General features: G+C 34.8%; 1 protein-coding gene across 1 annotated transcript; it reads right to left on the bottom strand.

Annotated features, from left to right (window-relative positions):
- Positions 1–5,477: 5,477 nt before the first annotated feature.
- On the bottom strand, positions 5,478–11,085 carry LOC129239051 (uncharacterized). The gene is made up of 4 exons (XM_054874324.1): positions 10,971–11,085; positions 10,532–10,878; positions 10,026–10,287; positions 5,478–5,862 (listed from the first exon to the last, which is right to left on the bottom strand). Exons 1-4 carry the CDS (start codon positions 10,971–10,973, stop codon positions 5,590–5,592), a joined length of 885 nt encoding a protein of 294 aa, XP_054730299.1. The 5' UTR covers positions 10,974–11,085; the 3' UTR covers positions 5,478–5,589.
- Between the last annotated feature and the right edge of the window lie 11,039 nt (positions 11,086–22,124).

Genomic DNA, 22,124 nt, shown 5'->3' on the forward strand with positions numbered 1-22,124 from the left:
AACGTTGTTTTGAGAAAAACGCGTTTAAAGTTTTTAATGCACGCTATACGCGCAGGTAGACGAAATGATGTTCAGGTAAAAAAAAAATAGTTAGAGTGCTCGGATTTTCTTAAAATTTTTACACAATATTTCTGGATATATATACTTTCAAATTATGCAAAAAAAAAAAATTGAAAAATTTTAAAGTGACAAAGTAGACTAACCCCTTAATGAACTACTTATTTATATTGGCACTTTTAAGGAAAATGTTTTGATTTCCTGTAACACATTTTTCGTCAATTCCGAATGAGGCTTAATAAATACGAATACTGAAACCCAGCGCACACGTGCAAGTGCAAGTGCAAGTCCGAAAAGCTCAATATAAGTTGTGTTCGCTGCACTCAATGATTACAATAACATTGCGACCCTGTTACATTTTTGATGACCTCAGATGATTGGCAGCCGAATTCTTTCACGTTTTTCATCTGAACTTAGTTTTACGCTATGAATAGTGAATAAATAAATATCAATTTATTTGAATTTAATGAAAATAAATATTAAGCTTCAATGTAGTATGAAATGAAATAAACAATTATTTTCCCTCTTCCATTTCCGCTCCGTAGGTTATACTGTGCTTGATTAGCTAGTGATGACAATCAGATTGCCAACATTTCACTGGCATTGACATTGTTGCAGAACTTATGTGACAGAGCGTGACCGACATTCAAGCTTTTCTCGAGTAATTTTGCATGACGTCAGTTTACAGTAGCTTAAATAACCAGCCTTTGTAACAGCAATGAAAAGTTAGATTAAATTAATCTAAAATATTTATTTGCTAACAAACCCCTAAGATGACGTCATTTCAACAACTGATTCGTCTACATGCCCTTAGAGCCTTTTAGGCGATATGGGCAACCTTCTGCATTTTCTGAACCGCAAAAAGAAAATACCTACTTGTAATACTGTAAGTTTAATAAATATTGAAATTTGCGTTTTTGAAATGCACTTGCACTTGCACTTGCCTGTGTGCCATAAAAGCACGTTGCCAGTAAGTTCAAATTTCCAACGATAATACGTAATCTCACTTACAACGATTTACGTGCAACTTGTGATTGTAACGTAAATAATGACAGCATTTGATGCTATGCAATCCATCGCTTAAAGTCTTTTTCATTTACTTACTTTTAAAGTCGAAATCACATAAAAAAATCATATTAGAAATAGTCATAGTGGATTTAAACGATTTTTGCGTTTTAGGTTTTGTAAGTACATTTATGTATATTTAGTAATACTTAGCATTCAACTTATGAAAAGAACTTTTGTAACTACTCTACTTCTACGATATTGTAAATTGACGAGTGCACAATTCAAAAATATTTGACAGCAGTGTTAGAGTTTTTTTCCGTAAAAGTCTTCTAATCGTAAGCAGTACTTTTATGCGAAGAATTATGTCTAAAATAAAAGCAGATGCAAAGAAAATTTTGTTTGTTTTTTATATTCTACAGTGGATTTACAGCAGATAATCTTTGGGAGCCGACGGTTTGCCGGCTGAGCTATTCAAACAGGGCGGCGAGCGAGGAGCTGGTAAGCTTCTATACAAAATATGGTCAGATGGAAGCGTACTGCCTATTGGAATCTGCAAGAAAGTATCGCGAATTTTGAATTTTCGCAGGTTATGTATATTCGAATTTCGATTTTTTTGTGGCGATATGTTGGTACTCATGTCTCTTACTCATGCCTCAATGACTTCATGTAGAAACAATTGCAAAAAAGAAGTTGAAAATGTTTTATTTTGCAAAAAACAAAAAGTGCGAAACAGGTTTTTTACTCAAAAATTCATTACTCAAAAACAACTCATTGTAGCTACTGGGCATTCAGCTTAATTGAAGTTTGAGGTGTCCTCTTGATTTGGAAAAAGTTATAAAAAAAACAAAATACACTTTTTGAAATATTAAATTTCGAAAAAATTTTAATTTTTTTTCTTTTTTGCTAAATAAAAAATTTTCAACTAATTTTTTGCAATTGTTTCTACATGAAGTCGCTCGTGTAAGTAATGACGATCATTTTGAACCCAGAATTATTAAAATCGGTTCATTTTTGACTAAGTTATGGGCATTTAAAAAAAAATTTTCTTATATAATAAAAAAAAATCGATTTTGAGCCGAAAAACAAAATTGCCGATAACTCTTGAAAAAAAATTTTTTCAGGCGAACAAAAAAATACGTGTCTCATTATTTTGACCAGAGAGCAACATATTTGAGTTACATCGAAATCGAAGAACATGACCCGAATAGCCCGGTTGAATTGAAATGGAAAGCATCAGGTTTGAAACAGCGAGGGTATAGAAAAGTTCTTTCCCATAGAAACTTGAATATATAAATAAAACTACGCCTTCGGCACCTTAAATTTTATTTTTGATCTGTTTTATTGTACGGTGTGGAGGCATGGACACTAAAGGTAACGAATATGAACAAATTGGAAGTGTTTGAAATGTAGTGCTGTCGGCGGATGATGAAAAAAGAAGGAAAGAATAGAGAGCTGTTACTAACTAGCTAGCTGAGTTATTCCAAAATCAAAGGCAAACGAGGAATTGCAAGCAAATGTCTTGGCTACGTAACATCAGAGAGTGGGCAGGATTAGTTGGTTAAAGCAGGGATAATTGCCATAATATAATATGAAATATTTTATAGTTTTGTTAAAAGTAAAATGAACTTTTTATCAAACCCATTTATATAAAAATGAATGAAGAATTTCCAAATAAAGAAGATTTTGAGATCATGGCATTTTTCTCTTCGAGCATGAAAAAGTTTTTCATAAAAATATAAAAGTTTTATATTTTAATAAACATCGTTGACACACCATTACATACATTTTATTATCTAACAATGGTAAAACTTTATTCAAGGTTGAAATATGTATCATGGCGAAGTTCTTGAAGGGCCAACTTTTCGAAATTATAAAAATTCGCTACCGATTTTCTGAGTTCATCTGTGCAACCTTAAGACCGTTTACCAATTTGGATGCACTTTTCCTCAAGAGGTAGGCGGGCTTCACTGCAGGGCAATCGCATTAAGCGCTCTACTCCAATTTTCGCTCATACTAATTGCCCAATAATAAGCCAGACAGGCTTTAGTACGCCTAGTGGATAAATTCCCGTCAACAAATTCCCTATTGGATGCTCTTGTGCCAACGCTGCAACATCCTTTTCGTAGTACCGTAAATGATTCGGTTCAAAATTAATTAGTTTATTATATACTACGTGCACAGGGATCCCTAGTACAGGGTGGCTGATGAATTTTGCTACATTAAGAAACTCAAATAACTTTTTTTTTAGTGTATGGAATTCATTTTTTTTTTCAAGTTGAAGGTCATTAAATTTTATTAAATGTAGCTTAACTAGTTTTAAAAATAATTGAATTTAAATGACCCCCATGCTCGTTGACACAAGTGCGGCATCTTAGTAAAAAGTTGTTGATTGCTGCTTTGAGAGTTGCGACAGGAATAGCCGCAATTGTTGCCCGAATGGATTGTTTTAGTTCATCCAAATTTGTTGGCTTTGTTTTATAAACTTCTTGTTTACATAAACCCCACAAGAAAAAGTCAGGTGCAGTAAGGTCAGGCGACCTGGGGGGCCAACGAAATTCGGAGTTTCTTGAAATCAGTTTATTGGGAAATTTTCGTCGCAACTCTGTCATAACAGTCTGGGCTATGTGAGACGTTGCCCCATCTTGTTGAAGCCACACAGAGTTGAAAGGAATCCTCTTTCGGCGTAGTTCTGGATAGAAAAATTCTTTCAGCATTTTCAAATAACGGTCTCCAGTAACCGTAACGGTGTGACCATTTTCTTCAAAAAAATAAGGCCCGACAATACAGCGTGAAGAAACCGCACACCCATTGCCGTGGGCCTCATCAGACATGAAAAGGCAGTTTAACATGTTTTGGTCTTCTTCCATCATTTGCAGGATCTTCTGGCAAAATTCCAAGCGAATCGGCAAGTCTGCTGCATTCAGTTTGTTAACCATTTGAATTTTGTAGGGAAATAAGTCTAAATCTTTGTGCATTATTGTTTGCAAAGACTGTCGGCTGACACCAAGTTGAGCAGATAAGCTTCTTGTTGAAACCCTTGGATTGCTTTGTATAGCTGCAGCTACAGCAGCGATCGTTTCCTCCGTCCGAACTGGTGGGTTTCGAGGATAAGGCCTTCTTGCGACTGTTCCTTGCTCAGCAAAATTATTCACCAGTCTCATTATGGTCCATCTACCAAAACTACGGACTCCAGTGCGTGATAGCGGCGGACTATCCAAATTCTTGTTTGCGTGTCCCAGTTATCCATTTTAATAAATTTTAAAGATCAATCTGCAAATTAAAACAAAAATGGAACAGATAACTTAAAAAGAAAAAAAAGTTATTCAATTTTTTTTTGGTAGCGGCTTTCATCAGCCACCCTGTACATATTATGAACTAAATCACGCAAGACAAAATTATTTTAAGAATGATCATCAATCTTGCACTCCTCTCTCGATAATCCACATGAAAAATCATAATAAATTATGCGAGATGAATTTCTCACTACGAGATGAAAATTTCACACATTGAAAAAAGAACAAAGAATGTAAGTGAAGATATGTAAGTTTATGCTACTTTTCGATTAATACATCGGGTTACAGCTTATCACACGTCTCCAAAGGAATAAAATATAAAAAGCAACACTTTTATTCTGCAATTAAATGCATTTTTGACTTAATTATTATAAACAATTATTGGCCAATACAAACTCGATCAAAAACAGAAAGGCTTTGAATCCTTAATATACGCATAAGTTGATCGCGTGTTATTGATAAGTGTTTTTTAATAATTTCCTTCTTTTTTTACTTTCATATGAGAAACAAGGTGAGGCAATACTGATAATTAGTTTCCTTCAAGAATGATTATTTATGCTCAATAGTTCTAAACAAAACTAGGTGTGTCCACAAAGGTTAAATAAAACAATATTTCCATTTATTACATTTTTTATCATAGGGTGGTTAAGTTTCAAGGGCCGGTGCTGATTTTGAATAAAATACAATTTTTTTAGGAAAATATTGTCATTTCTCTTTATTATGATAATATTGGAATGGCTCAATTATGTACGGCGCCAAATGGGCGCCGCGGCCTCTCCATCCGATGGTCCTAATTTTCGATGACGCTGAGACATAATTGAGGTTCTATGCCGTTAATGTGCCGAATTATCTCATCCTTTAGCTCTTGAATTGTTGCTGGCTTATCGACGTACACCTTTTCTTTCAAATAACCCCAAAGAAAGAAGTCCAACGGTGTCGTTGACGTTTAGGTGTGATTCACATTCAACATCGGCCCTTGAAATTTAACCACCTTTTACATTAATGTTCCTTTTTCACCACTTTTCTCGAAAATATTCGACAAACCAAAACAAACTAGTAAATTTTGTGTGTATCTTTACACATTCTGCTTTTTCAAATTTTTATTAAATATGTATTTGTATGAATTTATAACGTATATATGTATGTATATCAGTGCCATTAGTGTTGTATAACTAATAAATTTCTTTAATTTGTAAAGAATTCAGCAGCCTTGTTTACTCGGCGTATATCTTCAGTAGGAACAAAAGCAACCAGCCGCCACTGTAACAATTTTGAATTTCCAATCTTGTCTAAGTTCATCGGGCAACCATGCCATTGCCGGGTCGTTCTGTCCGTGTTCTGATGAATTACGTTGTGTGAGCACTTTTAGTTTGTATTCCAAAGGCTTGCAATAAGATCCTCGCCAACATTTCTGTGGATATTCATTAGGCGATTGATTGCTTTGACATACGGCATTCATCAGATAGCGCGGATAGTGTTGTTGGCCCAGATCGAGTAGGTCGATCTGGAAAAAGATACATTTTATTATTGTATGAACATAAAAATCTGACCACAAAAAAAATGTATTTTTTGATACATTATTTCACATGCGAATGGTCTATATTTGGTTTTTTAGTTGATAGATTCATCAAATAATTACACTGTGCTTGAGTTTTTAACCCTTGCTGGGACAAGCACAACCGCTCCAGTAACAGAGTAAAACTTAAACTTTTATATTACAACTTCACGTTCCACTAATCAGTTCTATCGCAGCTATATGTTAAAGAGAACTATTCTTGGTGGTTTTAATGAATAACTAAGGATGTATTGAAATACAGTTCTTTTCGAAAAACTCAAGTGGAATAGCTTTAAAACGGAAGGAGTTTTTTACAAAAAAAAATAGAATTTAAGCAAATTTGCTAAGTACAAAATGAATAAGTAAAATAAAATACAAAGAAAAAATAAATAAACCGTGCGGCACAAACATTTTTTGTTTTTTGTTATCTAGGAAAAATTTCATATCCACGTTTAACTAAAGATGTTATATAGTAGTGCCGCTTACTCACTTTTTCAATTTGTTAACAAATCATTTTTTTTAAGAAATTTAAAGGAGTAAAGGACCGGTCGAAGTCCAAACATTGTGGATCTTTACATGAAACAAGGTGTTTCCCATGGTAAGAATTACAATGGCTTTGCCAACGAAGTGAAGCCACAAAACCCTTAGGATTGCATCAAATTTCGCCCTTCCACCAGCAAAAATGAAGGAAATGGCAAATGTTGCAGCCTACAAATCCGCCGTTCAAAGTGCTAAGCTAAAAGCGCCAAATCTAAAGCACAAAAATTCCAAAAAAAACCTCTTTGAATAAATTTCGCAAAGAACGGCGTCTCGATTTTGCCAGGGACCACATGGCTTGGAATTTTGCTACAAATAATGGTCCCGGTTAATAGAAAGAAGTAGTATTTAGTTCAATCTACTTGACTTAAGAAAGAAGGAAAGGTACTTGAGTAGACATCACCGCTGCGAAGATGGTGATAATAATATAAAAGGAGCAATATCGTACTATGGCGCGTTCGAATTGAAAATTGTAGGCTACAAAATGACGGGAAACAGTTATAAAGCTCTGTTGGAATGATCTTTTACCGAGATTCGTGAAACACTTGAATCTATTAATCTATTCTATTTCAGCAGAATAATTCAACTCTACATACTCCAAGTGTGATCAAAACTTGGATTGCGTATCAAAACGTTGAAACTTTAGCATTGCCTCTGCCTCTGCATTCCCCAGTGCTGAACATTTTTGCAAATCTATGGGGATGGTTTGTTCGTAAGGTTAATAGAATGGGCGAGAATCATTAATGGGGAGAATCATTAAAACGGCCTGGTTTGAAATTTCGTTAGGCTATCTGGAGAACTCGTACAAATCCATTCATCAACGTATTTACGAAGTAATTTGTAAACAAGGTGGCAGCACAAACTACATATTCAGCTTTAAATAATAAATGTAAAAAAACACAAATTCCTATATTTTTCATTATTGGAGGGACCTACAGTTTTAAGGCGACTCCGAACGGCAAATATTTTTTGAGTTGAGCTTTTTCATGGCAGAAATACACTCGGGTGTTTACCATTGCCTCCCGATGGATGACCGCTATTCGAAAACACTTTTTCTTCATTTTGGTGTTTCACCGAGATACGAACCTACATTCTCTCCGATTTCCGAATGGCGGTCACGCACTAACTCCTTCAGTTACAACGGCCGCCTTTGACTTTATTTACACGATGAAAATTAGCATTCCCATTTCTACTTGCTTTGTTCTTTTATTCAATTTAAAACAAGCAAAATAAAGAGGGAGTTGTTGAGTCTTATAAGATCGATATCAGTGGCGGAAGTCAGAAATTGGACGTTCTTATAAGCTAAGGTAGTATTGAGGAATTTAATTCTCTAGCTTGAATTATCCTTTCCTACACTAGATTAAAGCAATCGCAAGATGAAGAGCTTATTTGGTGAAACAAGGTTCGGGAAGAAACATCACAATTCTCATAGAACTGCGGGGTTTGTTAACCTTCATATTGTATAGTTCAATGATTTTGTCTTCGCTATCTAATCTAGTAAAGCTTTGTAAATATTTGGAAACCATTTTGTACGTTCCGTTTAGTAGACTAACAGGAAATTTTATAAATTTTCGTTGACTTAAATTTGAATAGCAAGAATCTATAGCTTTTTTAGATATGCAATGGGTTTCATGAACTCCATAGTACGCAATCTCAATGAAAGGGAAGTGAGGCTGATTCGCCACCTGCAGCCACGTTTGCTCCGTTGAAGAGAAACATTCAATGCGTTTCTGTGCTTTTTTCTTTACTGGTAAATTGTTTTTAGAAAACTACAAAAACAAATTTATTTAAAAGGTAATGATCTGACTACTTCGACTCTAATAGTTGTCGCTTGCAAGGAAGAGGAATTGCGAGAACTTTGAGTTTCGAGGTAAATTTGGGTATCTCTGGTGGAAAAGAGTTTGCTTGCAATAGGTTGGCAGCAGGAAAAGGTGCTGGTGACAGGCTGTTGATTTTAATTCGTGCAAGGGATTTTAATTTATACAAGGATTTTAACTTTAAGAACTTTAATGCCTAGAATAATGAAAGCAGTCAAATGTTGAAATGTTCAAGTAAAGAATCTCTTCTTCTGATTTTACAAACAAAACAATCAGCTATTCATAAAGCCTGAAAAATTCTACGCGTTTGCGTATTGTTTTGAATCTTTGTTTTTATGTTTGTTTTCTTTCTCGTTAGAAATTTTCTGCTGAATAATTATTATCGCATATGTAATTAGAAAACTACGTTATGCATGTGCAATAAAAATTAATTTGTCGATGTAAAATATTTGTTCTTCTTATAGTAAAATAAATGTTCGATCATATTAAAATTCAATTTTTTTGCTTAATTTCAAAGTACATATCCTTAGCCGAAAAGTTTGGTGCGTGACTACCATTCGGAAGTGCACAAGTTCGAAACATCAATTGATAGAAAAAGAGCAGTTGCCTCTCGGCAGACAATGGCAAACCTCCAACTGTATTACTGCCATAAAAATAGCTCCTCATAAAAACCATCTGCCGTTCGGAAGCGGCGTAAAACTGTAGGTCCCTCCACTTGTGGAAATCATCAAGATGCTCACCGCAAGTAGGAGGGGGAGCTCAGCCAAACATCCCAAAAGGATGTAATCGCCAATTACATATATATATCTTTAGGAATATCTTAATATGCTTCCAATAAAAATAACTCAATAATTAGAGAGGTTATGATTGTTCGAAGAGAACGCTGCTGGAAAACGCAGACTTCCTTTATAACCGCGCTTTATACTTTTGTTCATATGTATAACTGGCAAAAGCAATTGAGGTAGATAATGACATATACGCCCATTCCGAAAATAAATACTCGTACAACGCAAGTAATGGAATCTTCGAATTCCGTATATCTCGATAACGACTTAATTAAACTCACCGAAACTTGGGACACATATTGCTTTCCACTTCATTTAAATCCGAAATAAATATTATTGAGATCTGATAAAAGTACGCCCACTTATCCATTGTTAAAGCTGCATTTCTGTCGGTCCGTCTGATGTAATAAGCTATAACTATCATTGTCTATGAGTGCGTTTGACTCCAAAAATGTTCAACCGATTGACCTAAAACTTGGCACAAGTCTTCATAAATATATTATCAACGGAGTTATATAGAAAATTTTTCGATTCGTTAATTTAAAATATTTTTATACATTTTTTAACTAATTTTTTTAGTAAAATAAAAAAAAATAAGTTTTTTAAAGTGCTTCTATTTACGTAAATTAAAATGTAGTACTTGTAGATAATTTACTAACGTTAAAAAATCATCATTTACTTGTTTCAGACAAAAATTGCAGTGCTTATCACGCCCACCACGAAGGAGAGTGCTCTGTAAAAACTGCCTAACGTGTGGCCATGTATCTCCACCATTTAATTTTTTACCTGTTTTTCAATATATGCATCTATGTGTTTTAAAGGTATAATATATATAATATAATAAATGCCAAAAAGTTATGCGTCTGTTAGTTTCGTCAACACAAAAAAAGAATGATTTGTAATCGTCTAACTTTTATGCCATTAGCGTCTTCTCACCTTAAAACGAGTTGTTTTATAATTCACAGCATATTACCTTAACTTTGCAATCACAGCCAATGACCGGCGCAGTGCCGGCCCGTTTGGTATCCTTCCAATTGGTATCAACTAAAAAATCCTTGTAAAAATCTGCATAGTATGAAATTGGTGGAAAATTAATAAATCTGTTCTCAGCCGTAGAATCCTTTACGTTGACAACTTTATGGTCAATTTCTCGTTCATCCGTCGGCGGTGCACGATTTTCACTGAAATTCTCCGTTACTATGCCTTTGAACACCTCATCTATAGGCGGCTTATAGCTATATATGTATGTATATATTGAGATACGAATTAAAACATAAACTATTACATTTTGTCACATTACCGTAGTCAACTTTAAGGGGAACTTGGCAACAATTTTTAATGATTTATAAGTGCACACACACATGCATATCATTGTATTCAAGTAATTGAAAAGTTGCTTATATGTATGTATGTATTTGTATTATTCTTAAAGTTGACCTTATACGGACTATGATTGATCTCGATATTTTGTCTTTGTACCTATTGCGATCGAAACTTTTGCTCGGTAGAATTTCAAAATCAATATTCCTCTTTGATTTCGTCCAATCCTCAATGGAACTCAAGCATCCATAACCTGCGTACAAATGCTGCAGTAAATCTTTTTTGCCATTTGCATTGTGCCGTTGCACACCATTGCCACCCTCATTGTCACGTTGCTGCGAAAATATTGAATCCTCATACGAATCTTGCGTTTCTGCAAGCGCCGTTTTTGAAATTGTAGGCGCTTCTTCAGTGCCAACTAAATCCATGACAGGCTTGAACAACATGTTATCCAATCGATGGCCAATGATACCGCCAAGACACAATGATAATAACACCAACGCGATCTGGTAAAAACGTGTAAAAATAACACTCTTTATTCACAAAAAAAAAATCTGTTTTATAAGCACTTCTGCAAAAGCTAGTAAAAATCACAAACCATTTTAGTAGTTCAGAAATATGGAATTTATTAACTAAATAAATTATTTTCTTTGTAAATTATGTCCGTTTTGGAAGTTATCAAATTGGAGCGCTACCCACTGCATGACGTTCTTTACGCGGCCATAACGAAAGGATAATTGCGGCTTAGCGCAGCGGCCGCAGAGCTTTTATATGCGAGAATTGTTAGTAAGAAGATAATAGCGAAGCAGTCAAAAGATGTCAAACGGTTATCTTTTGTACTGGCGTGAAAAGAATTCATATGAATCATATTACAGATGGATTGGATAGAACGAGTTGCTATAGTCTTTAGTGTGGCTTGTGTCAGCTATGCCAAGAAGAGCTATTCAAAAAACTGACCATATCTGCGCATATAAGTATGTATATGTATACATATAAATAAGTAGATATACGGTTACGTAAACCTTATTAGCAACGGAATATTTAGGGATGCTTTTATTTTCTTCTTCAAAAATAGAGTTCACTCCACAACATAAGGTGCAAGTTTGAAGTGGCTCGAACTTATCGTTGATTTTTGAAAATTTTATTCGCTGAAGGTATTACGCATTTTCTCCATTTAACGAAAGCTCGAATGGTTGTCATATGTTGTAGAAAGAACTTCAGTTTTACCAAAAATTAATGTAAATTAGAAAAACAAAATAAAAGTAGTCAAATGCTAATTAAAGGTTCCGCACTCGAAGTGTAACCAATTAAAAAGGCCATAAATTTAGTTTGGTTTAGTTTAATTTTATTCAATTCAAAGTAAAAAATGTGTCAAAATAATACAAAATTAAGAATCAATTTACTTTTGCTCGATATGGCCAACTTTTGCCTTGACTATGGCCTTGCGACGGTCCAGAAACGAATCGCAAGCTATCCGAATGTGATGGGTGGTACTAAAAAATACGCAACACAAATATGCAAATTATTAAAAATCAACGAAAATTTTGAACCACTTCAAATCCGCTCTTTCTTGTACTAAAATTCAATTTGCTATAAAACTGCGGACCGCAATTTTCTTTTTGGTTTGGATTAAAAAGTTTGAATGGAAATTAGTCGAATTTTTATAAATCTTGTACAAAATTGAAATTTGTTCCCAAATAAATTATATTTTTATTTATATATTATTTTATTTTATTTATATTAATAATTAGAGTTGCTAATTAAATGCACGCTGCTGTATGTATGAAGACAACTGTGAGAAAGGAGCAAAAGTACCGTTAAAATCTTATTTCTAAATATGACTTCAATGCATATATTTTGTATTTTTATACATGATACACTTAAAGGGTGTTCCATTAGCTAACTGTTTGAATAAAAATTTATTAGGAAAACACCTTTCTTGGGAAAAATGTTAGCACGTATATTTATATATATATTATATATAATTGGCGCGTACACCCTTTTTGGGTGTTTGGCCGAGCTCCTCCTCGTATTTGTGGTGTGTGCGTCTTGATGTTGTTCCACATATGGAGGGACCTACAGTTTCAAACCGACTCCGAACGGCAGATATTTTTATGAGGAGCTTTTTCATGGCAGAAATACACTCGGAGGTTTGCCATTGCCTGCCGAGGGGCGACCGCTATTAGAAAAATGTTTTTCTTAATTTTGGTGTTTTCACCGAGATTCGAACCGACGTTCTCTCTGTGAATTCCGAATGGTAGTCGCGCACCAACCCATTTGGCTACGGCGGCCGCACGTATGACTAAAAAACTACTAAAAAAAACTAGGTTAGGTTGGTTTGGTTGACCAAGGAATGAGCACACTTGGACGAAGAAAAACGGATTCGCCCTTGTGATACCAGGGAGAGCTGGTGCTGGGATGGTTAGGAGGGTGGGTTTATAGAGTGTGGATTACAAACGATGACTGGTGCTGAGATGATTCCACCCATCCTCCATACATCCAGCGCAAAACGGACTCGAGGTAATTCCAAGCCACGAGAGCTGATATTTTGTCAACCTCAGAAGCTCGCCCGAGAGCCTCCGGTCCACACGTGGCCACAAGGATTTCGGCCTAAAAAACAAAATATATATCAAAATTTCTCTAATGACGGGTGTAATATTTTATGGAAGCAAATGGTCCTTGTGATGAAATTTGCAAATAAATCTTGTCAACGGTGCACCTAATTTCTTTCAATCCGATAATTATTATTCGAATACACGTTTCATTTGAAAAACTACCGAAAAAAATCCAATTACCTTAAATCGCATATCTTGTTGATAAATTAACTTCACAAATTTTGGTGGGTTCTTTCTCAATAAATTTTAGTATTGCGTGTAATTCCCTCCTCTGATAAAATATGTTTGCCCACGTGTTTGTTCCACTTATGCATCAGTGCTGCGAACCGTACCTGCACATATTTTGAGGTTTCATCTTCCTCCCTGCAGAACCTGGAGCTCCATTGGAGTACATCCTCAGGTTAGTAAGATAATAATTCAATTCACAATGCCCTCTTAGAATTCCTTCCTTTAAATCGTATTGGGGTAAAGCTACCTATCATTGATTTAGATTGCAATAAGCCCTGTAGATTATCTCAGTGTGCTTTCCTCTACTTCCTCAGAAAAAGAGGAGAAGTCACCTTTTCCCAGGCCACAAACTGGCTCTAGACCTATAAATGCTCAGGTTGCCCCTTTCCTTTCTAATTTATATGCCGTTTCGTTAATGACTGAATAAGTAAAAGCCGAAATCATTTCCCCCAAAAGTACAACTTGACTCAGAAAAATTTGAATGGATTTAAATATTATAGAGCGAAAACAGATGCAATTTTTCAAGTAATTCACCCCCATTGAATTGTACTCGTATGTAAGATATTTTATTAAAATTAGCCGAATTAGTTGATGCGTGATAAACATCCGGTAGCGCCCGGCACGATGTACAGAATGCAGAGGTGTGGTCAAGATCAGACCGTTGGCCCGCTCTCAGAGATTTTGAAGGAATCAGTTGATTGGCTGACGTAAGCGAGCTCATTACAGCGGCTAGTTTACGAAAAAACTAAGAATGTGTTGATGATATACGAACAAAATCAACGCAGCCTTACCCTATGTTACTTCGTTAAAGTCTCAACAACGCCTGATTGGGCGAGTCTGCGAATACGTGTCAAGTGAGCGGGCAGAAATATGTTGCCGAGTTCTCAACCACGTAGCAGCCGAAGTTACTCTCTCAATTTTGCTTCGGATGACAAAAAATTTCAGTCTATCATTTCTATCCATTTCTAATAGTGATCGGGGGGGCAAAAGCAAATCACCGAGTGCATTTCTGTCATCCAAAAGGTTCTGATAAAAATTTGTCTGCTGTTCGGAGGGGGCATAAAACTGTCCCTCCATTTGTGGAACAATATGAGGACGCACACCACTAATAGGAGGCCACACGCCCAGTAAAGAGTGTAAGCGCCAATTATGTATGTACGGACATATATAGGTATATACATATATTAAAATATAAAATATGTATTTTTATTAAATACAGTTTCGAATTCTTTGTGGTGGATTACAACGAAGTACCTCAATGTTCATTTATGAAAGCGAACAAATAATGGCAATTAAATGGCTCTTAATGAGACACCGCTTATTATTTTCTATTGAAAAAAACACCTACGCACTTTTATAAAGCGTACATATATGTATGTAAATACAGATTCTTACCATAACATCTCCTTTATACTCTTTTATAAAATTTGTGCAAGGGTCTTATAAAAAAAAATTAATTAATACTAGCCCAAAGGCATACAAATATGTGAATATGCACATACATATATGGATATTAAACACGAGTATACATTATGTACCAGTCGTACATACTTGCCCGTGTGAGACAATATTAAAATACAAGTAATTCCTTTGTTTTCAAATTAGCACCTCATCCCTTCGTATGTATTAGAAGGATATTTTTAGTTTAGCTTGATTACTTTAATATGAATTTAATGTGAACAAGGCGTACTTTATTGGTAACATTTTCAGAATTCCACTTTCCGGTGAAATTTCTAATTCACAATGAACTTAATTACAATAGCTTTGAGACAATTGAAGTCATAAAAGAGAATTGGAAGAACACACTCGAGCTTGACTTGTTTACAGTAGCACAGAAAACAAACTATGTGACATATCACGCTGAAATTTGCCATGTAAGCTTATAACAGTCCTACCAAAAAACAAAAAATTTATTTTTGCCATATGTCATCCGCGGACCGTTTTATTGATACCGTCTCGTTCATATTTGAGCAGAAGATATAAATTGGATAACATCATGTCTGTAACATAATTTCAGGCAAATAATATAGCTGCAATTGCAGTCGGCCATTTTTGTATTACTAGTACAAATTCACGTAAGTGGGGCTCCATTTCATTTCAATTTTGAAGAAAGAAAGGCCGATGTTACCGGTAAAAATTTATTTGTTCTAGTAATGTTTATTTGTTAAAATTTCGTATATCTAAATAAACAAGATTAATAAATTTAGAGCGTGAATATAAAATACAAAGTCCCCAGTTGAGCTCTCAGTAGCTGTGATTAACATTTGTACTTGTATACTTTTGTGGCAATAATTCTTACTAAAAATGTTTGTACGTTAATCGTTAATAAATAAAATACAGCTTGTATTTAGGGATATTATGAAAATAATAATTTTATGAGGTATGAACAGGTATGAGGTCTATACAAATTAAAAAACTTACAGGCCGATAATCCCAGCTGCTGAGTGAATGAATGAAAATGAGGTTTGCACTTTGACCTCATGGTCTTTTGTGCCCTTTACTCATCACAGTACATTATCTAAACCCAGTTTTCTTAATAAACCTAAGATGGACCTGGGCTGTGCTGACCGTACGTGCCTTTTTTCAGGCCTCATCCGACCGAGATATCTCAACCTTTTTCGCACTATCGCGCTTCACTCTATCCGGGGACTGGTCTCAGAAACAACAGGGGTCAGTAGATTTGAGGAGCAAAGTAAAACAATCTTGTTTTTAACACACTTTTATTAGCTCGGGTTGTATGTATGTATGTAACGGAATCTTTGAGCTTAATTTTCACTGGCTTCTAAAAATCTGATCGACTTGGAATTTTGCACCCCTATCAAATACCGATGACAATGCAATAATTTCATAAAAGTTTTCCATTATCCTTATTAGGATTGCCAGGATTAATATTTTCTTTTTTTACCTGTGGGCAAAAAGTAAGGTGAATTTGGTTGTAAAATGAAAAATCTTTATTTCTAATGAAATCCGTCTTTTATGCGTATTTAACCCCAACATCTACCGTTTCCACTAAATGTGTCTTATAATACGTTCACATATAAGTAGATGATCTACTTTTTCGCGCTTAACTCAAAATCTGTAATTAAAAACCGCGATTTCCCATACAAAATTTGTCTCCCAAAATCTGAGATTATAAAATAATCCTAGATAATAACGATATTTTTAGGCATACAACCCTGTGTTTACTGTGTTATCGATAATTATTATTACGAATGTAAGGAGAAACATCAAAATAAAAACTAAATGAAATGGATGCCGGAAAAGAAAACAGGTCTGTAAACATAATTCTAATAAAATTTTTGTCAAATATTATTAAATAGGGATTCATTTTACAGAAAAAAGCGTGTGTCCATGAACGTTTTGTCCTCTTATTACTTATTATAAAATGTAATACAGCAGCTAGTCCTTGACGATTTGCGCAGAATGCTTCAGGTCATTATCTTGCTGGAAGATCCAGCTCGAGCCTAGGCCTCGTTTGTCCACGAATGGCATCAGGTTTTGTTCCAAAATGTGCTTGTATTAGAAGCGATTCATATTTACAATGAAGACGAGGTTTCCAGCTCCTGTGGCTGCAACTGCTCCCCAAACCATTACACTGCCATCACCATGCTCTACAGTCGGAATCAGATTCCTGGGATCCAAGGCAGTGTTTGGTTTTCTCCAAACTTTGGCTTTGCCGTCGTATCCAAATATGTTGTATTTGGACTCATCAGTGAATAAAACTAGTTTCCAAAATTCTATTCCCTTACAAGGTGCTTTTTTGCAAACTCCATACGAAGCTTTCAGTTTTTCTCGCTTATAAGGGGCTTCTTGCGAGGAGTTCTGCAGTTGTTACCTTCATTATTAAGGGTCCTGCTTATTGTACGAGGGTGGACAACAATTTGATATCTCTCGGCTACCTCCTGGGCCAAATCAGTAGCATGTATTTTCGGATTCTGATTCACTGCTTTGCGAATAAAGAATACATCTCTCCGGTTGAGCTTCTTGGGCCGGCCACTACGCGGCTTAATCCAACCAGAGAATTTGTCGTTTCAAAGTTTTTACAAATAGTTTGTACCGTAGACTTGCTTAAATGCAATAAATCGGCTATTTAGCCAAAGGATGTCTTATTACTTCTGTACTCAACAACTAATTTACAGCGTGGGATGCATTTTGCTTCACTTTCATAACCCTCTGTACATAGGTAGTTGCCAATAGAATGATTGTAATATTTACTATATCAAGCATCCCACGCTTTTAACTCTAATTTGAATTACTCTATTTGTATCTTAATTTTTGTTATAATTCTGTTCTGAGGTAGTTGACTATGACTGATCGTTCGATTTGCTATTACTTCATTATAGGTCTCTTTGTCATTAAAATTTATTTGCTACTTTTTAGTTCGATTAGCAATAAAAGTGTGTTTTTTAGCTTTTTTAAACTATTTTTTATTTAATTTAAACTTAAAAAGGCAACGTATGACCTTCATTATTTATAACAATGGAAAAAATCGACGTGGGATTGAGTTTCTGGAATACCCGTGCCCCACAAGCATTTGTGTTGTATAAAAATTGACTTCGCCAAAGTCCATGTTCCAGTCTTAAGTTCCATGTGACCACGACTTTTATAAGCCTAACGTCCATCTGTCGCGTGTTTCGTAAATGCAGCGGTCTTGCCATAGCCTTAGTATATACTTCATGCCTTATTTCGCGCACTGCAGATTTGCTAACTCTTTCTTCCATTCCCTCCTGCTTTAGTGCCCATAGATTTTTACTTTCAAAAGCTTTAACTTGCCTTTAAGTATATCTTAATTTATAATGGATAGCTTAAAGTAGTCAGTGAGAAACTTGTATTTTGTTAACTTCATGTATTTAATAAACAAATAATTTGGCGTCTGCTAAATTTTACAATAACACTGCATCCATTAGCTCCACATGTCGTTTGAATAACTTTTTTACTAAATGAAGATAAAATGATTTTGAGAGAATGAGAGAGATTAAAAAAAAAACTTTAATAAATAGCCTTTAATACTTTCACATCCGCACGGTCCACAAAAACTTTCCTTTCTGTCGCCAGAACTTTTTGCAGAGTTTTTAATTAAAATATACAAATATAGGATCCGCCATATAACTTTACGGAATTAAAAATGCTATAAAAAAAAACTACTCAATATTTTTCCAAACTGTTTTTTTTTTATTTTGAAGTACAATCCTTCCGGTTAATGATGGAACACAACTTCATTCATATTCGACTTTGTACGGCGTCATACCAAGGTCTTTACGCAAAATTCGTCTCAATGATGTCTCCGAAATGTCCAATTGTTGAGAACGACGGTGAACTGATGTTAGTGGTGATTCACGAACACTCTCGGCCACAGCAGCAATTATTCGGTCACGCGTTGGTTTGTCAATAAGCAACCCAGTTTCTCTTACTTTTTTCGCAAAGTAACGCACATACGCTTCATTCGGTGCTTTTCTTCTTCACATTGCCGTACGTAATTTTCGTACACATTCTGCAACATTACCACGATTTTCAAAGTAATGTCGCAATATTTCCCAGCGTTTTTTGAGCGTATACACAACCACTTTCGTTCAGCGGAAGAATAAAACTAATTTTCTGTCAAATCAGATGACAGCTAAGTGTTACCATTCTTCAAATAATGCCTAGTTCAAATCCGTAACGATAGATGGCGGGCCCTGTATAATACAAAATATAAAATTCATTCTAATATAATAAACTTAGCTGCTTTTTATTAAAAGATACGTGTATAATAAATGTTATTTATCGAAGTTATTGAAAAATTAAAAAAACCTTAAAATATATTCCAGATAATTATAAGTTTTTTATTACGCTGCTTTTGAAAACAAGAGATCTCCACTTTTAACAAAATTCTGCATTTATGTAATATTTTTGCTTTTCATGGTAGTTAGCAAAACAGTTCTCCAAATATGACGCAACTTTGCAACTTTTGCACATCAAATTTGTGGCTTATCCCATTTGATGTGAATATCACATTTTCTTCCTTTAATTTTATTAGTTGGATAAATTGGAATTGAATCACACGGTAAAGTCTTGGTCCGATGTCTTCTTCACACTCCAGTAATATCTGAATCTGCAGATTCTGCATAACTTTCACTTATCTCTTCTAAATAACAATCGTCGCAATCGTCGGGAGCATCAGAGAGAACATCCGCATAATTATTTTCTAACTGTTATGGTCTATGGATAAGTTCGTGCGGTTTTACAACAGATGGCGTAACTTGATTATTATTCCATCGATCCACATTTCCAAACATTCATTGGAGAGCTACTGTCGTAAGGCACAAACGTCAGTATAAGTTTTTTATTTGAAGCGTAAACAACAATATTTTTACCACACTTGAAAATGTCGAATTTCGTGCCAAATAATGTGTTTTTGCGGGGAATTTTTTAATATGAAGAAAAAAGCAGCCGAAAGTCATCGTATCTTGGTGGAAGTTTATGGTGAGCATGCTCTAGCTGAGCGAACGTGCCAGAAGTGGTTTGCACGCTTTAAAAGTGGTGATTTTGGCCGCGCCGCCAAAGTTCATGGATACCGAATTGGAGGAATTGCTCGATCAAGATCCGGCTCAAACGCAAGAAGAGGTTGCAAAAACTTTGGGAGTTGATCAATCAACCATTTCCAAACGTTTAAAAGCCATGGGAATGATCCGAAATTCAAATTTCGAAAAAAACCGCACGAACTTATTCATAGACCTATTACTTCGTAATCCACCATCAGGGAATATTTTTACAACGTAACTAAAATTATACACCACGTTGAGTCACCGCTAATAATAAACGGGATGAAAATGAAAGCACGTTGGTGCCACCGGCAAATAACGAGCGGTTTGCCAAAGGCATCACGTTGGTGTCACCGGACATAAAAGTGTTAATCAAATGGACATCGAACTCCTGTTCAACGTAAAAAATTATTGTATATGGGAATAAAATCTCATATCGAACAAAAGAATAAAGAATGAATTTTATAGACCTGTGCAATTAATAGGTTTTAAATTGGATCTTAGGATAAAAGTCCATAGAAAATATCGAACTGGAATTGCTGTTTATTTAAGATCATCCACACAACCAATTTATTGTAATATGTTTAGATACAATAAAAAAATATTGTATTAACTACTTAAATCCTTAAGGGGTTAGGGGTAGTCAGAGGCCCGAAAAAATGATGATTTTCACGAATTTTTTTTTGCTACTTAATTAATTTATTTAACAAAAATAAAAACATACCATAAAAACATCATGTTTTAACTTGACTTCACCAAAATTTCAAAAAAAAAAATTAATAATTGCAAAAGTTATCGCTGTTTGTGTGAAGCCCGTTTCTCCAGAAGTCCCTTGCGGTGAACATCACAAGTCCTTGCAGATTCATCTAAAACCAATCGGACAAGAAAAATTAGTTTTATTAATAGATAATCTCGTGCCTGATCGAAGCTTTTTTTTCAAAATGAACAAAATGGCGGCCTCAGAAAATTTTTTCCAGATTTTAGAAGAAAAAACCAACAGTTAATTGTTAAAAAAAAATCGAAATTTTTGAAAAAAAAAAAATCCTTCGATCAGGCACAAGTTTTTTATGTTTTTCAAAAGCTGTATAAATTTTATTGAAATCTACGTAGCGGTTTTTAAGTTACAGTGTTCACCAGTTTGAAAAACATAGTTTTGAGAAAAACGCATTTAAAGTTTTGCTATCGGCTCCGGAGCGGCCGAGCGCCCTTTGTTAATTGTTGAATAACTTCAAAAGTATTTGTCGGATTCACTTCAAATTTTTACACAATATTTTTAAAACATTATACTTTAAGAAAATGCAAAAAAAAAAATCGATTTTTTGAAAATTCTGACTACCCCTAACCCCTTAAAGGTATTTCACAGCCTTGGCTTTTAATGCGAAAAAGTTGATTTACGTACAAAATGGAGATGATTCAGTCTCCACTGAGGTGTGTATGTAAGCATGTACGTCTACATATCAACAGAAAATCTGAAGATTTGTATATGTGCATACATATATACTTGTACGTGTACATGCAGATACATTTCTTCATACATCAGAGGTAAGAATTTGTCCAACATTTTCAAGGGCGCAACCTGTAAGATCATCAAGCCGTAAGGGTGGAGCGGTCTGCAAATAACGGAACAGTTATTTAAAAATAAACACTTTTTGCTAACGTAATGAACCTCTATACATACATACACATACATTGATCCTCATCTACGTAAACACTAACTACATGACTACAAATGTTACTTTCTATAAGGCTTTTGAAAATATTTTTTCAAACACATATTTGCACAGATATGTATATGTATGAATATATGTAGGGGTGGGGGGATTTGCTCAAAAACAAAAGAGGATAATAACATCACCAACAGCACCAAAACCGACAACCAAACTAGTGAAATGTATTGATGATAGCAATAGAAAATGCAATAGGGGCCTGAAAATAATCATCAAATAAAAGAAATGAAGAAACCAATACAAAAACAAGAAACGAAAAAAAAAACAATAGAAACAAATGCAAGTATGTACGAGTAGTGTAGTTTAAATGCAAAACTGCTGAACCAAAAAGAAAATTCCAAATAAAAATAGCATGAATAGAACAAATCGGAGAATAGAATACTCGTAGAACATAAAATTTCTAAGGCTTCCGCAGCGAACTTCTAAAGTTCAGAACATGCCAACACAATCCCCTAATTTAGTCTAGTTGGTGGCATCGACGGTTGGACATACTCAGGACTAAAATCGTAAAGAACAAGAGTATTTTTAGTGCAACGGTTTCTCCAAGAATATTTAAATGTGTGTGTGTCGAGTGAAAATATATTTTCCATAGATTTAATTTCAATTAAAAGATGATTGTAAATTTTTTACAAACGAAATTACTTTAAAAAATACACGTGAT

The sequence above is a fragment of the Anastrepha obliqua genome, chromosome 2 (genome assembly GCF_027943255.1).
Source record: "Anastrepha obliqua isolate idAnaObli1 chromosome 2, idAnaObli1_1.0, whole genome shotgun sequence".
NCBI classification, from domain to species: domain Eukaryota; kingdom Metazoa; phylum Arthropoda; class Insecta; order Diptera; family Tephritidae; genus Anastrepha; species Anastrepha obliqua.

Excerpts from the sequence above, each read along its gene's own strand:
- LOC129239051 (XM_054874324.1), bottom strand. Across the intron at positions 10,288-10,531 it reads AAAAGTTTCGATCGCAATAG|CTATAAGCCGCCTATAGATG; the intron begins GTACAAAGACAA and ends ATACATATATAG. Across the intron at positions 5,863-10,025 it reads GCTGTGATTGCAAAGTTAAG|ATCGACCTACTCGATCTGGG; the intron begins GTAATATGCTGT and ends ATCTTTTTCCAG.